The 24,616-nt window shown below is 34.1% G+C and overlaps 3 protein-coding genes across 4 annotated transcripts in view; 2 read left to right on the top strand and 1 right to left on the bottom strand.

Moving 5' to 3' along the window:
- LOC109537133 (kelch-like protein 5) overlaps positions 1-2,255 on the top strand; it is a 6,202-nt gene extending 3,947 nt beyond the window's left edge. For both annotated transcript variants that reach the window (XM_019903731.2, XM_019903732.2), the window contains exons 9-10: positions 615-896; positions 992-2,255. In XM_019903731.2, the coding sequence (XP_019759290.2) occupies positions 615-896; positions 992-1,247 (538 nt within the window). In that variant the 3' untranslated portion in view covers positions 1,248-2,255. The remainder of the gene's footprint in view (positions 1-614; positions 897-991) is intronic.
- A 398-nt stretch (positions 2,256-2,653) lies between these two features.
- LOC109537153 (zinc finger protein 91) lies at positions 2,654-6,528 on the top strand. Its single transcript, XM_019903756.2, has 6 exons — positions 2,654-2,839; positions 3,057-3,235; positions 3,288-3,749; positions 3,802-3,993; positions 4,188-4,303; positions 4,362-6,528. The coding sequence occupies exons 1-6, from the start codon at positions 2,711-2,713 to the stop codon at positions 4,763-4,765; spliced, it is 1,482 nt and encodes a 493-aa protein (XP_019759315.2). The 5' UTR covers positions 2,654-2,710; the 3' UTR covers positions 4,766-6,528.
- Positions 6,529-6,561: 33 nt separating this feature from the next.
- LOC109536991 (homeobox protein DBX1-A) overlaps positions 6,562-24,616 on the bottom strand; it is a 19,482-nt gene continuing 1,427 nt past the window's right edge. Inside the window, exons 2-6 of the mRNA XM_019903492.2 lie at positions 22,895-23,345; positions 16,551-16,721; positions 14,125-14,363; positions 7,666-7,836; positions 6,562-6,732 (exon numbers count right to left, since the gene is read on the bottom strand). Of these exons, the coding sequence (XP_019759051.2) occupies positions 6,562-6,732; positions 7,666-7,836; positions 14,125-14,363; positions 16,551-16,721; positions 22,895-23,345 (1,203 nt within the window). The remainder of the gene's footprint in view (positions 6,733-7,665; positions 7,837-14,124; positions 14,364-16,550; positions 16,722-22,894; positions 23,346-24,616) is intronic.

Raw genomic sequence — 24,616 nt, 5'->3', positions numbered from 1 at the left:
ATAGGGTGGGAACTGTTAGCTCCGGATAAATTTATTTGAGTAATATAGAAATTTTATTAATATTGCCCAATAAAATTATAACGTTGACGCATTTAAAAAGAAAAGTTCATATAAACTCTTGTACTTGTACGTGCCCTTACTTTTCTGCTGCGGGCACGCAAAATTTATATTCAACCAATTTGAAATATACCGTAGATTCATGTATATTACCGGAATATTTGTTTTGAACATACTAGGTATATTCACCTGCACATATACACAATAGGTACATACCTGGCATGTTCATCTGCACATATACCCAATATGTACATATATGTACATACCTAGGATATACTTTTTATGAACTTTGATGAATATACATGCATGCATACTCCACGAACATTCATGTTAGGAAGGTTCAACCATGTATATTCCCGGGATATTCCCGTAATGTTCTGTATATTTTTTGAACATTCGGGGATATTCATAGAATATCAAATGCTATCTGGGAAGTGTTCTTAATTAAACAGCATTAAACTTCTTATTTTGGACGAGATTTGGTAGCATGGAAACACGACACTTCCTGATCGTTGTTTTTATTGTTTAACTTAAAAAAAATCGGCTTTTTCAACAAGGTGGGACCCGGAAAGACGCAGCTGGCAATACGTAGCTCCTATGCAGATTCAGCGATGTTCAGCCGGAGTGGCTGTGCTCAAAGACCGACTATACGTGGTAGGAGGACGCGATGGAGCTAGTTGTTTGCGTACAGTCGAGTGTTATGACCCATATACCAATAAATGGGCATTGGCTGCTCCTCTGGCCAGACGCAAAGGATGTGTTGGTGTGGCCACTGCCAATGGATACTTGTACGTTATGGGCGGGCAGGATGCGCCAGCCAACAATCCTACCACTTCCAGGTAAGGGTTTCTAGGCATTTCGATGATTTGCAAGTAGATGTGGTTTGGAAAGCTTGTAACTGCCAAGATGTGCATTTTTCACGAAATCATTCCAGGTTTGATTGTGTGGAGAGATACGATCCGTCCACCGATACGTGGACAACCGTGAGCAATCTCTCCAGCAAGCGAGATGCGATTGCTTGCACCCAGTTTGGAGACAAGTTGTATTCGGTGGGAGGATATGATGGAAATACGTATCTGAAAAATGTTGAAGCTTATGATCCGATCACTAATGATTGGATTGCTTTGACGCCGCTCAATACTGGACGAGCTGGCGCTTGTGCTATTGCAGTCTCAAATCAAACTTCCTAGCAAGGGCTTTGTCGAGATATCGCCGGAATTGAGAGGATAAAAATCTGGGAGGGTAGGAAATGAGGGTTATCTCGTATTCATTGAATTACTAGATATTTTGGCTATTAAATAGTTTCCTTTTCAACTAGGTTTATACAACATAATGTAAGGTTTTGAACACAATATTTCTACATAAGACTGAGAAAGGCAGCATTTATTTTAATACCTTGCAAGTTTATAAGACTGATCAGGTCGGGTTAGTATCGAATTCCTTTTTTGGCTGTAACTATTGTAATTGATTGATGCTGATTTATTGCAGGAACTCTGAAATTTCCTTTTTTTGGAAAATATACCAAACATCCTGCATAATAATTTAAATTCAAAATTGCTTTGAGATTGAATTTATTTGTTGGCTTTAAGTGTCGTGGTCGGGCGTCTTACTAATATTTTATACTGGGTGATTGGAGGTAAGTCGATGCATTTTTCTGGATGTTGCACTGCTGTTCCGGAGAGTTTTCCATTCCAAATCCGCATTTAAATAAGAATTTGAATTTGCTATTGCGCAAACAGCTTGGGGTTTTCTATAAGATTTTACAGGGTTTGGCATTTAACAACATTTTTTTAAAGCGTTACTCATTTTTATAGAAGAAAATAATCCAACACCCTTGGAAGAAATGCATCAATTTGTCAAACACTCTTTATTGTAATCTCGTATATTATTTACATCTTACAGGAATTATTTATCTTGCTTAATTATACAGTGTTTTTTCGTACTTTAGCTCGTTTCCTCATGTAACAGTAGGATTAATGAAACGATCTTCAAGATTGCGGAAGATATAAACGTGTAGCAAAATTCTGTGATAGTGATTAATCAAGCGCAATGTGTATAATCATTTAGATTTAATGAGTGTAAATATATAAAATCTTTTATTGTTTTTTATTTCGCATTTAATGTACTGTGGTAGATTCGACTGGCTTTGTGAAATGCGGATCAATTAGTTTTTTAAGTACTAAATGTGTTTTTAAAGATGTATGAGTTTTCATTCGATATACCCCCCTTAATATCCCCTATGCAAAAGTACGCAACAAACTGATTTGACTGCATGAATGAAATTTAAATTAAAAAATTAATATTGAATTTCCAACTGCAGGCTTTTCTAATTATTCTACTATCTATCTATTATTAAGAGTTATTTTTTATGGTAAAATGCCAATTTAAAAAAGAAATTAAAGACAACGCCAAAAACTGGCACATATTTACCCCTAATCTGAATAATTGCAAGATATTTTCACTCATTCACTATTTTGGAAGATGTGTATGTTTTCGAATGTGCGTTTTCCGTTTTATTTAAATATTAGCGTCAATGACGTCACAGTTTTCCACTATGTTCCTACGAGAACTTCGTGGTGGACATTGACATGTTTTGTTATTAAGGTTAGGTCGCTTTTATAGTTTGTTTATTTATTAGAAAAATTCGAAAAATATGAGCGAAAATTCAAAAATATGCTGTATTTGTCTACAAGAATGTATGTACCTGCTCACTTTGAGTGAAGATGGTTTTAGTGAAAGCATTAGGAATATTGAGAAATTGCAGGCTTGCCTTCCCAACCAGGTAAGAGTTTTGTCACCTTTTTCGAATTAATTGCTTTATACAAAAGGTTTATGCAAAAGTTAGAGTTATTTGAATAAATTCTCGATGATTCATGATCTTTTTGAAAGCAAAACTCTGTAATTCCTGCTTGAACTGGATTATTTGCAAGTTTAATTAGGTACTACTTTGATAATTTTTTTTACACTACCTTTTCTGATTAATTTGCATTTTCCTGTAGCATTGGGAGGCAATTTTCAACATTTGCCATGAGTGCATTAGTAAACTGGACAGTGCATACAGCTTCATCCAGTTGTGCTTAAGAAGCGAGGAATATAGAACTCTCCAAATCCAGAAGTTGACTTGTCCAGCTGATATCGAGTCTGAATTTACATGTTATGAATGCAACAAATCATTTAGGTAATTTCAATGGAAGCTTCCTATATCAGGCATTAAAAATGTACACTTTCAGATTAAAGAGAACGTTGAGTTTGCATATAACCAGGATTCACACCAACCCAAAAAAGAATTCGAAAAGAAAACTTTCAACGCTCACCGAACAAACAGAGGCGCACGGTGTGGAGGATAATAAGTATAATGTGAAAGCAGAGGAAGCAGGGAATGACATAAAATTTGAGCTTGAAACCGCAGTAAAGACTGACGATAATTTTAAAACCGAATCAATACCTCACGCTGCCCAGACTGATAGTGATTTTGACGATTTCAACGACTTTAACAACTACTCTAGCGATGAAAACGTGGTCGTTAAAGAGAAGAAATTGTATACAGGCAAGAAAAGGGGCCCAAAACTCAAAGCTCCACAAAAGTGCCAATATTGCGAGTTGGAGTTCACTAGATCAGACAGATACGTGCACCATGTAAGGTCAAAACACACATTTGAAAAGCCATTCAAATGCGACATTTGTGATGCTAAGTACGTTACGTTTTTGCTGGTGGAAGTGAAAGTTTATTACCTTTTTTCTCAGGTATTACAGCCAACATAATCTTAATATTCATCTGCGGAAGCATCGAAATGAGAAGCCATTTGTTTGCTCGGTTTGCGGGAAATGCTTCATATCTTCGAACGACTTGTGGCAACATAACAAGATCCATGATGAAGTCAGACAGTATGCCTGTGATGAATGTGAGAAAAGCTTTAAGACTCATAGTAACTTAAGGTAAGTCATTTGGATAGCAGTTTTGGAACTTATTTCCTTGACTTGGTTGCAAAGCAGAAGTGTGATTTAAACATTCACCTTTAAGTCAGCAATCTCTTAAATATTTGTTTGACTAAGATGCCTGGTGTAGATTTATCGAAAAATCACTAGTAATTTAGAGTCATATAGAACAAGCTAGAAATATATTGTTCCAGAACGCATAAGCTACAAATGCACCAAGATCCAGGCATGTGGAAGTACGTTTGCACTGTTTGTGGCAAAAAATTCCCCTTGAACAACAACCTTATTAAGCACATGAGGCGACATGAAGGTTGGTTGAAGTTATTAAAACTACTTTCACCACTTGGTTTTCTCCCAATTGCTTTCAGGCATAAAAGACTTCGAGTGCCATTTATGCGAAAAAAAATTTGTGGAAAAAATCGACCTACAATCGCATCTTCTAAGCCATTCCAACGAGCGCAATTTTAAATGCCATGTCTGCTTCAAGCAGTACAAGAAGCGAGAGACGTTGAGACGGCATTTGAAGATTGAGCACAATTTAGGCAATTTTGTGGTGAAAAAGCCGGAAAAAAAGCTGGGCTGTCCAATGTGTCCGAAGATTTTTGCGTTTAAAAACAAGTTGCAACGACACATTTTAACGCACACCGGCGAAAAACCGTATAAATGTACAGTGTGCGACAAGAGATTTCGTGATAATTATGATAGAAATACCCATCTTAGGCAGGTGCATAATATCGAACCCAAGGATGGTCCTAAGATGGATATTGAGTAATTGTTGAATTTATCCAACACAACGTGCAGTGTATTTCTGGAAGTTTTCAGGCTAATTGACGTGTTTTATGGACTGGTTTTGGGTGCTAATCGTCAGAAAACGCGTAAAATATAAATGCCTGAAAGTGTTCATTTAAAAAAAAATACGGAAATTGTACTTTCTATATTTTTTTATCTGTACGTACATGTAACGTGCTGATCGATTTCCTACATACACATTAGGTAGGTTTTTGTCGATTTTTTTACATTCTCAAAGTATTTGACTAGCGATTGAGGCTCAGTGGAAAAATTGGTCTTGAATTTCACGGTTTTTTTTACAGTATTCACACTTGAACATTGACGGGTAAGACAGATTTAATTTAGAAATTCAGAATCAAAAAAGCTGGACAAAAGTATTGTGCAATCTTGAGCAGAGCGATTGAGGCTCAATGAGTGAATAAATTGGAAAATTAGTCGCTATTTTGCCGAACTTTAGAGAAGTTTCCATTTAGACACCGATGTTTAACATAATTTTGCTTTGAAAAATCGTAACTCGAAAACCAAACACGCTGTTAGCTTTGGAGACGAATCGCGATTTTTCTCTAATTTTAACAAAATGCATCATAGATTTAATTCAAAAATGTATAATTCAGAATCCAAGCAAATCTAGTCAAGCACTGTGTAGTACACTTTTCAATAGATTTATTGAAGCTCTGTGAGTGAAAAGGTTGCTAAGTTATCGGCGATTCTCAGCCTCAAGAGAGAGCAATTTAGACTCTCAACTGCTTTTTCCAGCTTATACAGGATGTTTCTGAGTGAGTTGGGAATTTTTAGAATTGTCTTTCTGCATGGAATATACCTTTGCTTCATAGATTATGTTCGAATAACTCTTCAAAGAGAAAAAAAGAAGCGAAAGAAACCAATGCATGAAATGTTACTCAAAATACGTTTTAAAGTATTAAGTCTGTGTGGTTCAACACAGATTGCAGCGCTTTCAACATTTTTGGTACAAGAAGGATCAATATTTTTTAAACATTAACTGAATTCAGGATTAAAACCGTTACTTTTCTCTTATCTATTGTTATACATGCGAATACACAGCATTTTTATTTTATTTTTTTGACAGATATCAGGATGAGGTATTGGGCAAACTACACATAAACATATCTAAAAACATTTAATTTAGTCATCTGTTTGAGTTAATTTTTATTGCACTTTAAACACACCCAAAAGTATTTTTGGAATTCATATTGCAAATTAATTAGAAAACAAAGCAGTAAATAGACAAAACGTAAACTTGAGTAAACTCAACCTGCGTGGAACTAAGTAGTTTTACTCATACTCACGCTCGTACATGCGGATTTAATTGTTTCCGGGATAAGAGTGCATTGTATTTTAAATTGAAGAGAAATGTTAAATATCTCTCAGTTCATATTGTTGTTACATTGTATATTGGCTGTTTTAGTCATGCTCTTACAGCGCGAGTAGAATAACTTATAACTTGTTTAAAAACACTGAGCGAACTTAATCGCTTGATTTTTTAAATTGTGGATCCGTACTCATGAATCGATGACCTGATGCCAACGACATTCCATTAGTGTACTTCTCTCACCTCCAACTGGTTACTCAAACTTACAGGTGATTGAAATAGATACAACTCGGTCCTATTAAGGCTTTATGATATATTATATAAAATCGATTTTTTTACATTTGAAGTAGAGCTAGCTTTAAATTATATATATCTTAGGTATTTACAATAGTATGAAGAATAAATCACCGCAATAATTAATGGTTTTTTTTGGCGTCGTCGATCAGTGATCACGTAACGTTGATCTCTTCGTCGCTATCATTTGAGCTCTCGTAGTCCATTCCATCATAGGTAGAGCTTTGGTATCCTTGGGGAAGGAGGTGAGGATGACTCGATTCTGGTGTGCTGAGCTCCTGGTTGCCCAATTGACGGTCTTCAGGAGAATTAGCCGGAGAAATGTCCTGAAGGAAAATTATTTAAATAAAAATGGAGTGATTGATGATGAGGGATAAAAAGGAAGTTATTTTGCTGATTTATTTTAGAGTGATTTATCTGATATAATTTGATGAACAATTAGTATTAAGATTGAGATTTTTATATGTGAGTATTTGCCTTCATAACAGGGTTCTAAAATAAATATATATTAGTAGTAGTTCGTTCGTACACTTTTTATACTTTGAAGCTTTGATCTCTTCAATAACTTATTTATTTGTTTTGTTTATTGTTTTAAATTATGTTCTTTTATTTCAACACTTTTCAATCGAAGATTTAACTGATATATTATTTATTTATTTTGTGTGTTTGAAAACATGTTTGATCATTCCTCAAGTAAAATTTGGTGCCATTTTGTAATTAGTAAATTGAAAACAAAATTTAATCACATTTATGTTTATGTTTATCTTGTCGCTCATTTCAAAGGCAATCGGATAACGGACTATTTTAAAATAATGGAAAATATTTAGTCAAGTAGAATTTGGGTCTTCAAATGTGAACATTTAAAGTAACTAACGGAAAAAAAATTGTTTACAATTTTTTTCCACACATTAATTAAAGTATTCTCTCTATTCCTTTAAAAGAGTAATTTTGGGTCAAGACTAAAATTGAAAAAGAATTTAAAAACGGCTTCTTAGGCCTGGACGCGGCATTACGTGACTTATTTGGGAAATATGGCTCCAAGAGTCCAAGTAAACCTGTTTAAAAAAGCCTCTATAAAATATACGTTTCTTAATCAGTTTATCGACCTCATCTAAAATATTCTCTTTAGAAGACTTACTGACGATAGAAGTTTTCATTGCGATGTTAAGCTATAAAAGTTAACTGGATCCTTTTTGCTTCAAACATGTTATTCCCCTTTTTACTTGAAAAACGAGATCTACAGAGTGTTGGGTTTTTACCTGCACATCTGATAAGTCCAACTTCGGTCTGTCCCCATCGGCGTCGCTTAAATCAGGATGGGGATTATTCTTGTTGGGCAGAGTTTGCTCCCGTGACCCCCCCGCTGCCAGAAGCTCCCTCTCTTTGGAATTCCGCCACTTCATTCTCCTATTTTGAAACCAGATCTTCACCTAAAAATCCCACTTTTTAATAAATAGTTTTCTGCGTTGGGTGTTCTTGTAACAAATCCATGCACAGGCAATAAAATAATCGCTCGACAATCAACATTCCTGCACAGTCCGACAATTCGCGTGGCTGAATTCGTTTTTCAACCCCCCGTCAAGAGGGCGCACGCCACCCAGTTCCCTAAAGGGTGGAGGGGCGAGCGCCGCTCTCCTATTGGCCGTCGCGCTTTCTTACATTGTCTTAAACCCCGCCCCGCGCCCTCAATGGTAATGGGGTGATTCCAACCCCCCGGAGCTCCTTAAATACTCGTTTAAATAGGCGCCTTTGCGATTAAAATCTAATTTTATAGTAGTTTAGCCAGATTGCGACTGAGTTGATTGTTTAATACGATTGGGGCTCGTGGTGGGGATGGGAAGGAAGGGAAGGGTTTACTTTCGAGCACGGTGCATTTGGAAAAATGGGGCTCGAGGATTAGTYTTTTTTAATGGAAAAACTTGCACTTGTTCCAGGAAATGATTTATAGGTATAGTCTTTATATTTTTGCTCTTTTGTACTTCTATATGTCGGCTCTGGGTGCAAATTAGTGTGTTTTATACCGTTTTTCTGACAGCATAAATTCCGAAGGCGATTTGGAATTGATTCGTCAAATAGACTGGAARRGAGGTTTGAAAGTGTTACAAGTTTGACTCAATGGAACATGCTTGTGAATTTTCTTCTCACTTGCAAAATGTGCCATCGGTTTAACAATTTAATAGGGGAAAGTTAACACTAATAGAAAAAAGTTTGCCAGGATCTTGAAACTCGGTTAAAATATATTCTTCAATTGAATACATTTTGAAAATTTTTGTATCTTTTTTTCGTCGTTTTCAACTAGTCCTTTCTCTTGTCTATATTGGGCTTTTCTCATTAGATTGTTAACTTTTTTAATGAGTTATTCTGGGAGTGAATGTACTATTTATTAATATATATAATCATTCCATCTTGATGTATATTCAATTTTTTTGCGAATAATACTTGAAATAGAAGTGATATTTTTTTAGAGTGCAATTAATAATATAACTTTTCTGCATTATCGATTTTTCAAATCAATTTATACAGAATTAAAAAAATATATATTCACTGTGATACACCATCTAAAAATCATCTCTGATACGGAAATAATCCGCAATTTGCAAAGTCCCAGTCAAGAAGGGCGTTTTTGCTTTATATTTTTTCGATTGATGTTCGGCGAACTTTCAACGAAAAAAAAGTTAAGAAAAAATTTTGTCGTCATTGAACTCGATTTTCACAGACGGCTTGTTCAATATAGACACTTTTTTGTCTCTTGGAGTTTTTCATGCTAGCCACTGATTTACAGTTATTTGCAAAATAATGTATTAATGTATGCTAATAATTTTTACTTTTGTTCTTATTCTGAATGGGTATTCTGTCAATAAAGCGAAGTCGGCTTTTGAAATTGGATTTTTACAAAGTTTTTGCTATCACAACTGCGTATCAACTTGTTATTTTGCGATCACCAATTTGTTATTTTCCGTTTAAATCCTCTATAAGGAAACATAAAGTTTTGAGGCGCAAGAACAAAAAAAACAGTTAAATTTAATTTGACTTAAACTAGTTAAATTTAATTTGCCCTTTCCTTCGTCTGAAATGTTTTTATCAATAAAGCAAATTTGTCCTTTGAGATTGGCGGTTTTTATACGGTATTAAACAATTACAGAAATTCCAACGTTTCGCCTGTCTCTGCAGGGAACGTTTTCTAGGGTTTTTAAGTATGGGAAGTGTTGTGTCAAACAGCAGCAGCTTGACGATTTTTCACATAAAGTAACAATCGTAGAATAAGATTCTTCGTAGAACAAGTTCAAAAAATGTGCAATAAAAAGTTTGCATTTGTTGCGTTGAAACAGCAGACGGTTTTATTAAGTGCAAATAAAACTTGGAAAGAAAATATAAGATAATTCCCAGGTAATACTTTGCTCAAATATTAAGTAGGTATGGAATTATTCACAACTTTCAACGGTACGATCGCGCTCATCAAGATCCCTTTCGATTTTCTCCAATCCATGCTTCACATACCTTAATAATTAATTGTATATACTTTCCTGACTGTGTATCAATTCCAAATCAAATTCATTCCTGGGTTTCAGTCATTTATTGCAGAAAATGCATGCTTAAAGCAGCAACAAAGCTACACATAAAAACTGATGATGGTGGAAAAATACACCGAAACGTATTTTGATTGATAAATAGAGACAATAAATGACTAAAACCCAGGAATGAATTTGATTTGGACTTAATAATTAAGCAAATTATTATTTCGAAGTTTATTTGCCAAATAATCAAACCTTTTGCTTAGCTTCAACGCAACAAAAGCAAACTTTTATTGCCCATTATATAACCTTTTGTTATTCCTTATCTTATTCCTAAAATTGTTGCATTCTGGGAAAAACCGTCAAGCCCCTTGCTATCCAACAACTCCTCCAATACCGTACAACCCCTGAAAATGTTCCCTGGAGAGGCGGGCGAAACGTTAAGATATTTATGCAATTGTTTAATGCCGTATAAAAGTTGTCGATCTCATTGTGGGTTAAACCACATGATCCGATTACATAACTTAGGAGCGAATGTACTGTCAGCAACACAGCTCAGCTACACAAAGGCAGCACTTGAAAGAGGCACGTGCACCCAATAGAAATTATTATGCGCCCTTAAAGGGAAATTGTCGTTGGCCGGTCCTTAAATAAAGATCGATAAAGTGCAGATATTTCTCGGGGTAAAATCAGTTTGGTTTGCGGCAATCCGGATGTGGCATTAAATCAATCAATCGTAAAGTTTTTCTTTAGAAAAATCAATCAATTTCGGCCTCAATTTTCAGTTTTCAAATAGAACGCACGCGTTTGATCTTGGTTTGAATTTTGCGGTGTGTTTTAGATCATTACCTTATTATTACAATTTAAAAAATTCACAGTAAAAAATGCAAAAATTCGGTCTAAAGTGTTTTAAATACTGCGGTTGAAAATGTAATGCCATTATAGAAAAATTCTGTATTAATTTTGTTTAATTAGTGGGTTTCTGAATAATGAGAGCGTGAGGAACCTTTATGTCGCTGCAGCTTTTTGTCGCTACGGAAAAATTATTTTGGTCTGCTTTGCGCTCTCGACTTTGGCTCAGTTTTTGAGGCGTGCCGATTTTTGGTCTTTGTATGTAGTTTTTTCCATAACAATTATTTTGCGTCCAACTTTTCCATTTGGTTACATTTTCCATATGACTTCGTAATGAAAGATCAAGCTAGTAGGCCCCCCCGTTTAGAGAGTTAATGTACGGAATAACCGAAGAGAATTTTTGGTAGCTAGAGATAGAGACGAAACGCGCGAGAGAGGGAAAGCTCCCACACCCTTGTTAGTGCCTATCAAAAACATATGTTGCCTATCTAACGCACTGGATAATAACGGTGGAGACTTTCGGGGGAGGCCGTTTTGGAGGCAAAGAGGCCTTCCGAGTGACGCGCAATCGATCAGCACAAGAAATATGATACACCGTCTTCTATTGAAACCCCTCGTATTATTTTCGCTCTTAGTGAACGATGGCTTTCAAAGTTTATTGAAAGGCCGACGACTTTTCCACAGAGATAATTTTATTCGGTTGATTTTGCCCGATAAAGATTCTATAAATACGCATGAAAGTTTGAAGCACTCGACGCGAATTGATTTCGATTTCGAGCATTGAACCAAAATAAGTTCACATTTAAGGAAAATGTGCAAGTGCGTGTCTCATTTCCTAAAATATGTTTGCTAGTATTATATTTTTATTATAACAGCATTAAATTAAGCTAGGTAACAAAACATTGTTTTGTAATTTCAGAATACTGAAGCCAGATTTTAAATAAATATTTCTTTTTGCATTTTTTTGCAAATTCTTTTCATTTACAATTTTAACTGCGTTTTATGTGATGTTTCATTACAAAGCGGGTTGTGGATTTTCTGCATATTGTCCACAAAAGGGAATTTGGGGATTCAGATCTGGAGGGCGGGATGGCCAAACTATTGTCCCAAACGTTCCCATCCCCAGATTTTAAGCTTGAATATTTGTATGCAAAACTTGCCTCTTGCGTATTTCCCAGCTTTTATCGTACCCAATTAAATGATTCGTTCTAAGGAAATTTACTGGATTCCAAAGCGAATTTTTTGCATGAATTGTTCTCATTTTATCCTCCAGGTTTGATGTTCTATGTGAATTGTATCCGTTTATTTCGTATATTCCGTTTATTTTGTATATATTTGTATTTTTTGTCTTCATTATTTAACTTTTTTTATAGCTGTATAATACATATTCTCTTTTTAGATTGTTTCAATGCGCTGTTAGTTTATAAAGCGATGTGTGGATTTGAGGTTTTTTTTTACAGAAAAAAGGAAATTTGTTGGTTCAGATATTTTGGCTTAAATGTTCTCATTTTCCTCTCTATGGAACACAATTTTTGATTTAATGTTCTCATGTGAATTGTAGGAACTTTCAGTTTCTATTAGTAGATTTTTAGTATATCTGTTGATATTCTGTAATTTGCTCTTCTTATTCTTCAACTTTTCTTATATGTATAAGCACCTTCATATTTTTACACTTGAACTTATTATTTAAATTTATTTTCAAGAAGTTTTTATTAAGCCTTTAGTCTAGATTTAGTATTTTTTATCTGAACATATGTTTCTATAATCTGTCTGCACCGTCCATTCTTTGTAGTTTTTTCATTTCTTTTACTTGAATATTATTCCACTTCTTGTGTATTTCGATTTTTTATTGTTGGTATTACATTAAAGCGCAGAAATCCATGTTTTTCAAAAAAAAAACAGAAAAAAACTAAAGTTAGATTTAATAAAAAGTAAGTCTGAAAAGACATTTAAAATCGTTATTATTTTTATGAAATTTGTACTAATTTTAGAAAAAAATATTATAAGTTTTAACCTAGTTTCAGTTTTATAATTATTCATCACTGCAAAAAATCCGTCTACATACAGAGCTTGTAAATTAATTTTTCCAATGTTTCGCTACAAAACGCGTATTGTCAAAGTCTGGAAATTTACTTGATTAAATTTATATTAATTATTTGTTCTGCTTTAATATACAATTCAGCAGGAGTCGATAATATGTTATATAAAACAATGTGAGAAAATAACAAGTAATCTAAAAGTCTCGAAGCAAACAGAGGGTTTAATTAAAAAATCAAATTACTTTGATGTCGCTCATTTTGTTCTTTGCTCGATTTTACGAATGATTTTCATTTTTAGTTGGTCATAATTTTTAGGTGAATTTTCCTGCTTAACATTTGTCTGCCTTTAACAACCGCATCAAGTTGCATGTTTCAAAAAAGTTCAATTAGATATTATTTTTTTCTTGGCTATGAAAGGTAGAGGTAGAAAGAATATGCGAGATGATGATGAATAATCACAGAGATTATCGCTTCAAAATAACCTCACAAACATGATTTTTTACTGTTTGAAGCAGTTTTTTTAGTCCTTTTTGTCCGAAAATTTTCCATTGTTGGATTTTTCTTGTTCCCATTAATTCTTTAATGATTGATTAACTCAATCATTTGTTCATGTTTATTTGAACCATTTTTCAGTTCTTGTCATCCAATATTTTAAAAGAACGGAAGAACGTTCTTTTAAAATATCGATCCCATCATTTAAAAAACTAAATTTTTCGTTTAGCAACAGTTTAGTTGTTTAGGAAAGAAGTTTATGAACTACTCTGCGAACATGAATGCGGTTTTTCTAGTTGCGTCGTTAGATCCGGCTCGAAGGACCAAAACTCCTCATTAATTGCAGTTTTCTGACCATCAAAATAGCAAATAAAATGTTGTAAAACTTTTGTGTTCATCTAATGCAAATTTTAGTGTTCATCTAATGCAAAAGGACTTGTGCGATGTTTGTATGAAAACGGCTCGTCGTCATGTATCGTAGGCCCTATTTCCCATTTCACCCTCTGAGCTAAACGGCTCAAGATATATTACTTTGTGTTTAGTATACAAATCACAAACACACTTGTAAATTGCCGTAAAATCGCAGGCCCGATTATATTGTCGGGAATAAAAGAAACGTCAGCGCCAGAAGTCGCCGATTTCGGTCAAATAAATTATATTATCTGCGAGGGGAGCGAACAGATGATGCTTTCTTATTTATAAGAGACGATTTTATCCCTATCACGGTTTTTTGATTGATTGTTTCAATTTTCAATCGGAAACTTATTCATTTATTTAAAATGAAAACGAAAACTGCTCTTTACGGGTGAGTTTTTGTATTTACCTGACTATCTTTTAGGCCCAGTTTTTCGGCTAGTTTTTTCCTGTCGGGTTTGCTAATGTATTTCTGGATTTGGAATCTCCTTTCCAGTCCCTTTCGTTGCAAGTCGCTAAAGACGGCTCTTCGCATCATGCCTCTCCTGGGTTTTCCTCGTCCACTGTGTGCCCATGGAAATGTACCCGGTAGCGGAAAAACTGCCGATTGAGTACCAGAAACAGGAGTTGACACTATAAATGTATGATCTAAATTAAATCAGAATTATTCGTTTTTGGCACATAAATTGGCAGTAACAAGCTAAAGCAACAAATTTAAACTGCAATGATTTATACCTCTTTATAATATTTGTTTTTAATGTTTTTAGAACACATATTTTGAATTTGTGTTAAGTTTTCACCGATAGCGCTTTTTCGCAAAATTTATTCCAGATTGAAATCAGGCAGATCTGGCAGGAACATGAAAGCCCATTTATAATAATTAATCTTTATTCTTCGAATTGACAAACAAACTCAAACAAACTCAAACGAACACAAACAAACCCAAGCAAACCGAAACTAATACAAAGGAACTCTTGATTACTTTAGTTTAATACCAGTTTTGATTTCTGCTGTTGGTCACATTTGCTTAAATTGACGTTTTCCACTAAGCGCAAATTTGCCTCTAATGTCACTGTCACTTAGCGGTTTTCTTATATTCGCTTGAGCGCAATTTTGGATAAAAATGAGTCGAAATATTGAAAATATCGTAAATATTCTCGTTTTCTGAAGCCCTGCAGCTAACTATTATAAGTAAGTAGACAAATATATAACTGGTTAGAATACTACAAAGAAAAATAATAAAAAATGAGCACGTTTCATGAACTTCGGCCAAAAATACTTTTATCTGTTCCACATTGACTAAAGTCGGTTTTAACAATAAAAATATTGTTATTTTCTTATATCCGTTTCGGATATTCTTGTTTTTGATAGAATATGCATAAGGAACAACTATACTTTTATGCATGAAATTGCAAAAATTCTGTCACATTCCTTCGTAGCGTATTTTTTAGTTTTTTTCCTAAATTTTGTTATAAATAGCCATACTGCAAAAGCATTTTCTTTTTTTTATTTTTCAAATTTTTTAAATTATTTCTAATTCAATTTATCTGTCAAATTTAGTAAATATAATGAATTCTGTCAAGTGTATCTTGTGAAACATTTAATGGAATTTTTGTGAACATTTACTAAGAGAGTGCAAACTAACAAAAAATTGCTAAAAAACCTACATAAGTAGTAGAATTTTGGTAGAATTATTAGTGACAGATTTGGGTTCGTTAGATGAATGTCAGTTAATTTCTGTTTCTACTGTTGGTCACATGTATGTAATCTGACGTTTTTCTAAATTTATGTCAGTATCATTTGACACTGGAACCAGTTTTAACATCGGCTTAGTTTTATGTAATTTAAGTAGATTTTAGTGAAAAAATAGACTGAAAATGTGTAAACAAGTAAGTGAAACATGATATAAAAGTTTGATCGAGCTGGTTCAAAAGCAATCAAAGTTTGGAAAATTATTTTTCTTTGCCAGAATATAGATAAAAAGGATAAACTTTTGGGCCTGACTGTGTTTTTTATATATTTTTTATCGTAGTCCGAAGTAGATATTATTATTATATTATCTGAGTAATTAAACAGCCAATTTTACAAAAATTTCTGTAACAGAATTAAATTCGAAAACCAAATTAAATTAATTATGATTTCAACATTAGATTTATAGAATTTTTAAACTTAAATATCTATACTTTGATGGTTTGGTCGTTCGACAACTTTGGAATTAATTCTTGAAAAATGTCTGGATTAATCCGTCATTAGATGAGGCAGAAAAAAACCATACATTTTTTGGGCTTACGTTTCGTCGATATCTAAGCCACTTACAGCAGCAATTTGCAATTATTGAAATCGTCTTGCACGCGCTTTAGCCTCAATATGAAATCTACCTAAATTTTCTGAATTTTGAACAACGCGATTGTAAACACTCTGTATTTGCTTTCCGAAACCATAAAAAGTAACGAACGATATATAAATATGCGCTTAACGGATAAATTTATTAGCACTGATTTTCGCATTATACAGAGTGAGATTGAGCCTGGCACAGATTTCATAAACTGAGATTGAGTTTAGTCGAAACAAAGTGTTTGTTTTTAACAGAAAAAATGTTTGGACACAATTTCGAGTTTCAAAAACAAGAAAATCACCATAAGGAACATAAATAAGGATAAGAAACTGCAAAGTTTTGAGTCAAAGCAAAGAGAATAATCCCAAAATTATCAATTAACCAACATTTAAAATGCTACGCACAAGCAAGAGTTTTATGTGCTTGATGTTTTACAAGCAAAAGGAAACTGTATATTTATATGCGTCAAATTTAGTGCTTCTAATATTGAGGAAATTTACCTGTGAGATAGGGTTGAGGTCTACAATGAGCTAAAAGCAGATGAGGGTTGAACTGGGGAGGTCTGCTCGCCACTGGTTTTGCTATGGAGGGTGAGTGGCCTGCACCACCTCCATTTCCTAAGTACGACTGTAAGCCCAAAAGGCTCGGGTGAGTTACATGTATGAGATTCTCTGAAATTAACACAAAAAAGCGTCAGTAAACATACAAAAAAACGAAGTATGATTTCATGCGGTTGTTACTGACTGTTAGACTGGCGGGTTTTTAAATGTGAAGATGCAGGGCATTTGGATTTTATATTTTTCAATTTAAGTATCGCATTTCGACCCTCAACTGTATTCTAGATCTAAACAATATTTACTTAGAATTGCTATTAGAACAAGTCACATTTGTATTTTTTTCTTTAAAAAATTCTCGCAAAACGATGATGTTGAAATTATTATTTCTGTTGTTTTCCTGTTAAAGATTAACCCAAAAATTTCCGATAAATGTTAACAAGTTTTCTTTTTAGATCATTTTATCAATAAAAGAAAAGTACAGAATCCTCCTGTTCAATGGTGCAAAATCTATTGTAAAACATGTTTCATATCAAACGATTTTTTAATATGCTCAGACATTAATAATGTATGGAAACTTTCAAGTTTCGAGTACTTTTAACGTATTTCCGCCCATAAATAAATCCTGAAACTGTTGAAGTTTTTATCCAAAACGTTCCGTAACTTGACGGTGCATGACACACCGCTCTTTTAAGAGTTTCCTTGTAAGAAGTAGCCATTCAATTTAATATCGAGCCCCATATTTCCCCTCAGTCAGCCGCCTCCAACAAAATTTGTGGCGTCAGCTGTGCCTCCACTTAGCTTAAACAGCGGTACTCTTTAATTCTTGTTTTGTTTATCTCGAGCTCGTGGTATAAATATCAGCTCGGTTAGCGACAGCTTTTTGAATTATTTTATTTGTAAAAATGTATGATTTTTAGTATGTTTGTGATATTTGTTTGTCTATGACGCATCTAAACATCTACTTATGGGTGAATCGCAACAAAAGCTTATGCGAGAGACAAAATATTTATTTGTGTGTTTAATTAAGGTGTCGGAACCATTAAATATTGAGTGATTTAAAACAATATTTTTTTGCTTTATATGCACAAATTAATCCTTTTTTCTTGCTTGAAAATATGTGTATATGACTTAAAGCCATCTTTGTGAGTTTAAAGCGATATAACTGAGCCTATTGTGTCATTTATTTTATTTAGAAACTTCCCACTTTTATTATTAGGCGTTTTAATGTATTAATTAATGATTTTCCTTAAAAAGCTATTTGTTCTTTAATTTAATATGCTTGTTTTTCGGAAGAAGCGCTTGTCAACTGCGAATCTAATTTGTTTTTTCGTGGTGTGCACTTTTCTGTAATAAACTGCTCAACAAATTAAACTTTACACTGCCAAATTTGCCCAAATTTTGAAACTGTATAAAATTTTATTGCAGCAAGCGATTTGATTTCTGTTTGGTCTTATTGCCCAATTGTTGAATCTTCCAATTATTCAAGAAAAACCTCAGGCAAAAATAAAATTTGTCGTTTTGCAGAATTTTTGCAAAGAAACCTTCTCTTGACTTCCAAATTAATTTTATTCAACTCTCGCATCCTTGCTATATTGGCGTGACTTTTCATCATCTACATACTGTGAATATTTCAATATTTCGTCAATTTTCGTTATATCAGCAGCACAGACGACATTTCTTCTATCTAGGTTGAAAACTCCCGTTTAATCTCCTGCCTCTGTTTACTTGGCAAACTACACTAAAACTTGTCACGCCCTAAAATGTTCCGTATTTTCTCGCTTCCTGCAAGTGTTAAAGCGGACCTGCCGGCAGCACCCAAGGAGGAAATGGCGTCATACACTTCAACACCTTCGTCAAGTGTATTACGACGCCTCCGCTTCGCTTTCGGCTCTTCGTGCCTCCATTTTCTCTATCCGTTTTCACCTTTTCCATTTTCAAGCGCTATCATGTAAAGTCTAATCAAAAAAAGATGTGTTTATTGAGAAAACAATTCAACAAAATATGATTTTATCCCACTAAACCTCAATATCTCAATTGGAGAATGTCGAAATTTGAATCAGTGCGTATATGAGTAGAACAAGGCCGCACTATAGATGAATGAGTTAGAAAGAGCAAATTTTACACGTCGTATCTTTTCGTCTTTTTCTGCCACTTGGCCACCAGCCTTCTCACACTCGTTGGGTAATTTCAGCGCTTAGTGAAAACAAAGAGTTTTTTAATTAAAATCTCTAAAAAAACAGTGCTAATATCAATGAAAAATAGGATTAGTAGAACTTCTCGAAGGCTTTAGCAAAGTCCCATTTAATCCCAAATAATAAATTGTCTCTTTCCCATTCCCAGCAAAGCCCCTCGCTTTGTACTACTTTTGCATTATGTACGCCCAAAACGCCTTGAAAAAACTAACTGTGGCAGCTTTCACTCCATACAATTGTTGTTGCTTTTTATCATCCCGAATGGTACTATTAAAAAAGCGCAATCCCTTTAATAATAAGAATACATAGACGGGGCTATAAAAATAACACGCCCATTTAACAGTATCAGAACACGAGGGGTTTCTTAAGCCGCACAGTAAATACATCGTAAGGATTAGCCTGGCAAAAAAATCTCTTTGTTTGACCTTCTGTGCTTGGTGGTTTGTAGCTCATTGTTAATAGATAGATACATAATGGGATGTTTTCATAAGGTGTTATAAACAGGGGGTTGTTTCTGGGTGGTTTTCGATCGCCCGATTTAATACTTTGAAATAACATCCTATTGTGCGGTGGCTTTTATATCTGCCATATCTAGAGGAAAATATTAACTGGCCAAAAGTTGCTTTTGAATTAAATTTAGTGTATTTTCTTATTTTAAATTTCACGCATTGAAGCACATTTTGATGATAGCGGAACTTTACTGTTATTATTCTTACAGCTTCAAATGTAAGTTTTTAAAAATTACTTGAATTCTTTGAGATCTTTTGAGCAACAGGAATGAGCTTTTGTATACACTTTTCTACTGTTAATAGGTACTTTTTGGACCTTACTGGAATTTATTAGTCTGATGAAGATTGTAAGCTTGTCGTTTTTGTCCCTAATTTATTCGCCACTGAAAAAAATGCCTTTTCGAAAGCACATTCTGAAGAACCAAAAAATATTTCGAGAAAAATTTATTTTTATGAACAAAAGCTATTTTTTGTTTAGATTTATTCGAAATACAAATACGGAAAACTGGCTATTAATAGTTCTATTGTGTGTACAACTGCTCGCTCATATAGTTCGAACGGTTCCTAAGATAGTGGCAAAAACCTCAAAGGAAATTAAATTTGTGACACCCTGTATCTCGGCACGGTGTCGGCGGTAGCACAGAAATAAAAATGGAAGAGAAAAAGTGTATGTTTTTCTATGAGGAATCTACAGTTTTTCGTTGCGAATTTATTTAGCACCACCCTGTGTATGTAAAGGAGACGATACGAAACTTCACTTGGAAACAAAAGTATATATTTTTTAGAAAAGAAAACAACTTTTAAAAAACTCATCAACCAAAATCTTTTTTGGTTTAGCAACAAGGCTTTTCTGTTTTTCCTACCTTTCTTCATTGAAAATGCAGAGTTTTTAAAAGTGAAAACCATTATGGAAAAACCCTGAGAAGGCGAGAACTTTTGAAACACAAACTTGCATAAATTCAACTGCAATAATTATATTTCAAGAAAAAATACAGTAACTTTTAAAATTTTTCTTCAAATGGTTTTGATTTTATTCCAAGTTTATTTGCGCAGAAACATTTTAAAAATATAAAAAAATCAATCAATGTTCGGAATGAAGAAACCAGTCATACGTACTAGAGAAACATCAGGAGCAAAAATTGTTTGGTTTCCTAGGTATTCTTTAAAAATAAATGTGCCTTCAAGCAAGTAAGCCTGAGATTAAATCGAAATAATTTGTTAAATTTCAAAAAGTACATTATGCAGTTGAATGATTTTCATGTGCCTGTTTATGCAGTTAAATGCCTAGCAAGTTTTGGTTTCAAGAATCTTCATCCTTAGAGATTTTCAAGATTTTTTCAATAATCGTTTTCTCACTTAGACAAGCTATTAAGTAGCTATTTTCGCCTCTATACCTTCTGTTGGGCCTTAAAGCACTAGTTGATTTTTTTAGATTGAACGTTTTTTTTGTTAAAACGCTTATTTAAATTATATTGGAATAAAAACAATAAATATGTGTTCCGCAAGTTGGAAAAAGCTTCAGCTGGCGCGTCCAACGTCACAATCAGCCCTCGAAAGCTCGGGATCGGCTCAGAACCTTAGAAATAATTCGCATTAATTCAAAACCGGGAGCGTTCAGTATGCTAAAGCAACGGAAAACAACGAACAAATTGACATTCGCGAGGGAATAAAACCCGCAAGGGTATTTCCATTTTATTTTCACCGCCGCTCCCATTTTCAAGCATTTCCATACATACATAAGGGAACATTGTGGGACTTTTCGCTTTATTCCGGGCTTCGAGTCAATCCGATTATTATACCTAGATGGGCTTTGATTTTCTCGCATTAAATTGCATGATTCCTTTTTACGCTCAGATTATTGGTAGAGTGTAGAAAAACGGAATCCGAACTATAATAATGGCTGGGAATACCGTGATTATGTGATTTAGGTTCATTTTTAAATTATTTATAGGGTGGCGACGCCGAAATGTGGGTCGTTCTGGTAGATTTAAAGGAAAAAAATGTTTAAACAGATTAATTTTGATATAAAAAGAAGACATCTTGAAACGCGGAAATATATTGAATCTTAACAAGCGCTTTAAAAAAATCTTAGTTAAAATTAAGTAGACAGTAGAAAATGTTACTTTAAATGTAGTCCTAAGTATTAAAAAGAGTATTTTTTCTTCATAAAATAATAAAGAATCTGCTCAAATTGTTTGAATACTGGAAAATATATTTGAATTTATGTGTCGTCATTCATCACCTTTCCGTGTAGTCTATTCTTATTTTAAATCTCAATATTGCAGAAAAATATGCAATGTAAACTGCTCAACAAAGTAAGAAATTAACTGTAAAAGTTCCTCTAAATTTGGAGTGGTATAAATTCTGAATTCTGCAGCCATTTCATTTCAGCTTGAAGCATTATTTAGTTCAATTATTTTCCTGTTAGTTCACGTTTTTGAGAAAATCAAGTTCTGCAGATAAAGATTTTACGAGTTGCAACAATTAGCAATGAAAAATGTTTGTAAGTTTGGAATGCTGACAGTTGAACAAAAAAAAATACGTTTTTCTTTGGATTTCAACACGGAAGACATAAATACAGGCGTCAAATCTCGAAACGATCTAAAAAATTGAACGTGCAATGAAAACATTTTACTCTTACTCTTATACAGGGAGAATTATTTGAAAGAATACTTCATCACTACAGCTGTGGATTTCCAAAATCCACAAAAGTTGGGTCCTAGACAGGGCACGATCGAAGAGTTTGTTTTTTGAGTTATCACTTTGTAAATAATAGGGATAAACCGAAAAATGAAAACCTGTTTCGAGATATCAACTCTATATTTATACGTTTCGTATTGCAATCCGAAATATCTTTTTTGTCAACCGGTAGGAAAACGAACTTTGAAGAAAAGTTTGTTTTCCTTCCAGTTTTTTCCACAAATTTCAAAGCTGCATTCCTATTTCACGAATAAAAAAGTAAGATAAAGTGGGCCTAATCTACGCCAAATCATAGTTCAAATTTTGGATGTAAACGACAATTTGAAATATTTTCCAATAATTTAACAAACATTTGAGGAAAAACAATGCCAATAAAAATCATGGCACATTCAATTTACTGCAAAATTAAACCATGAACTTCATAAATATATTTCACTTTTGAGGCAGAATCCAAACTCATTCTATCTTGTAGATGTTGACTTACTCGCAAGCTCCATATATCAATATAGCACCTGACTGAATTTGCCGCATCCGATAATCATTTCCAGTCTTAGAACAGTTAATTTCATGTGATTTTCGCAAGTTTCCCCTGATATGTTTTGGATGCAACCCAATTTCCCCTCTTTGGCAATTCGGCAATTCATAACGCCGATTTTCGTCGATAATTTCGAGAAACTTTCTGACAAATTGTGGAATTGAAATTGGCTCGATCCGCGCCAGTTTGAGTAATAAACTGGCTGCTGCCAACTCAGTGAACCGGGTTAATCACAATTGTGCCTTTTACAATAATTCGAATGATTATTGAGTTGAAAACTCGCTTATTGAGATTTTTACAGTGGGAACAGTGGTGGAGTTGGCCAGACTTCACAACCTCAAGGAAACTTACCATTTCTTTGGCCGTCTCTTTTTTTGTCCCCCAATATTGCACTAACACTGAATTTCAAAACCGGCTTGCTGTCCTTCATTAACGTCTCACTATTAAGTCGGCACTGCAAATAGTTACAGTCCAATCTGCCACAGTTCGAACAAATTCTGTTCCGTATACAGTGAAACCGGCTCAGAAACTCATTGTGAGCGCGTTCAGCGGGCGAAAGTCTCTCCTCAACGTGGTCGCTGAGCTCGTCTTCCTGTTTGGGGGAATTGGGGCTGTAGCTGTTCCGTTTGTAGTCTGAGTCGGTTAAGTCTTCAGCGCGATTCGACTCGCACTCCAGGTCCATTTCGGGGGTGATTTTTCCATTGGACAGCAGATTGTCCATGGAGAATGGGTTTTGATTGTTGTTGAGGCTTTTCAGCATCTTGGTTCGATGGGTCACGAATTGGAGGGTGTTTTGGAACATCTACAACAAATTAGGGTTTGGCAATTTTAGGGTGCGTTAAAAGGTATCTTTAGAGGTTTGGAGTTGGAAACTTTTTCAGCAGCAACATTTTGTTATATGAAATTAATTTGATTGGGGTTGAAAAATTATCTTGCTACTTGAGTGAAATGGTTTCCTAGTTTTCTTGCAGCTACATTTTTTTTATATGATACGGATTGGTTGAGAATAAAAACTTCTGCTCCTTGAGTGAAATCATTTTTTGGTTATATCTCGAGAACGATTTCAGCTAGAGCGCTTCTTTTTTCCCCTCTGGATAGAGTATTGAAAATAACATTGCCCAGTAGAATTTTTTTTTGTTTTCATTTTCCGCAGTTTTCACGAAAAAGTGAAACACAAACATTGCATAGTTAAGTGCAAGATCAGGCTCTTGTTTTGAAAATGACCCACCTTTCTGCTCATACATCAGGGAGAAATTGAGAAAAGCGTTTATTTCTCCATCGCTGGAGAGAATTGAATAACACTTTCAACAGTTTCAACAGAAAAGGAGAAATTTTAATAATGCACATTTAGATACAAAATATAGACCATCGTTTCAAACATGCCGCTACTTTTTTGCTCATTCTTCAGGAATAAATAGAGCTAAGGCCCTCATTTCTACGCCCCTGGATTGCGAATTGAATAACAGGTTCATCACGTCAAATCACACAAAAATCAAAATTTCAACATTGCAGTTTTAGATTCCAAAATATGAGCAGCGTTTCAAGCCTGACGCCACTTTTTTGATCATTTTTCATGGACAATTTGAGCTAGAACACTAAATAGAGCTTTACATAACACAGTTATCAAGTGGAACAATGCTTGGAATGTATTGTCCGTTTACACAGAAAGCCAAATTTGATCAACATTTCTTCACACCAACGACCGTTATTTTAATTTAAACATCACTAATTTTGCACATTATTTTGACGCTACAAAACTGACATTTCGAGCTCAAGAAAACAACTTTTAAGTTGTAACATTTTAAAAAAAGATTTATAAAATTTATAGTACGTACTTTCCTGACTGTGTTTCAATTCCAAATCAAAATCAATTCCTGGGCTTCAGTCATTTTTTGTCTATTTATCAATTAAAAAATAAAAAAATAATAAAAATACGTTTCGGTGTTTTCCACCATCATCAGTTTCTCTAAAATAACAGATAGTACAAAAAAATGTTTTCATTAATTTAAAAAACAATCAGAGTTTGTCAACAGCTTCATCATATCACACACTAAAATACATCACAATTGCAAC

The sequence above is a fragment of the Dendroctonus ponderosae genome, unplaced genomic scaffold (genome assembly GCF_020466585.1).
Source record: "Dendroctonus ponderosae isolate FM_Combo_2020 unplaced genomic scaffold, Dpon_F_20191213v2 Dpon_F_20191213_4, whole genome shotgun sequence".
Taxonomy (NCBI): Eukaryota; Metazoa; Arthropoda; class Insecta; order Coleoptera; family Curculionidae; genus Dendroctonus; species Dendroctonus ponderosae.
The sequence above is the reverse complement of the archived record's forward strand: the minus strand, read 5'-3'. Positions and strand labels throughout refer to the sequence as shown.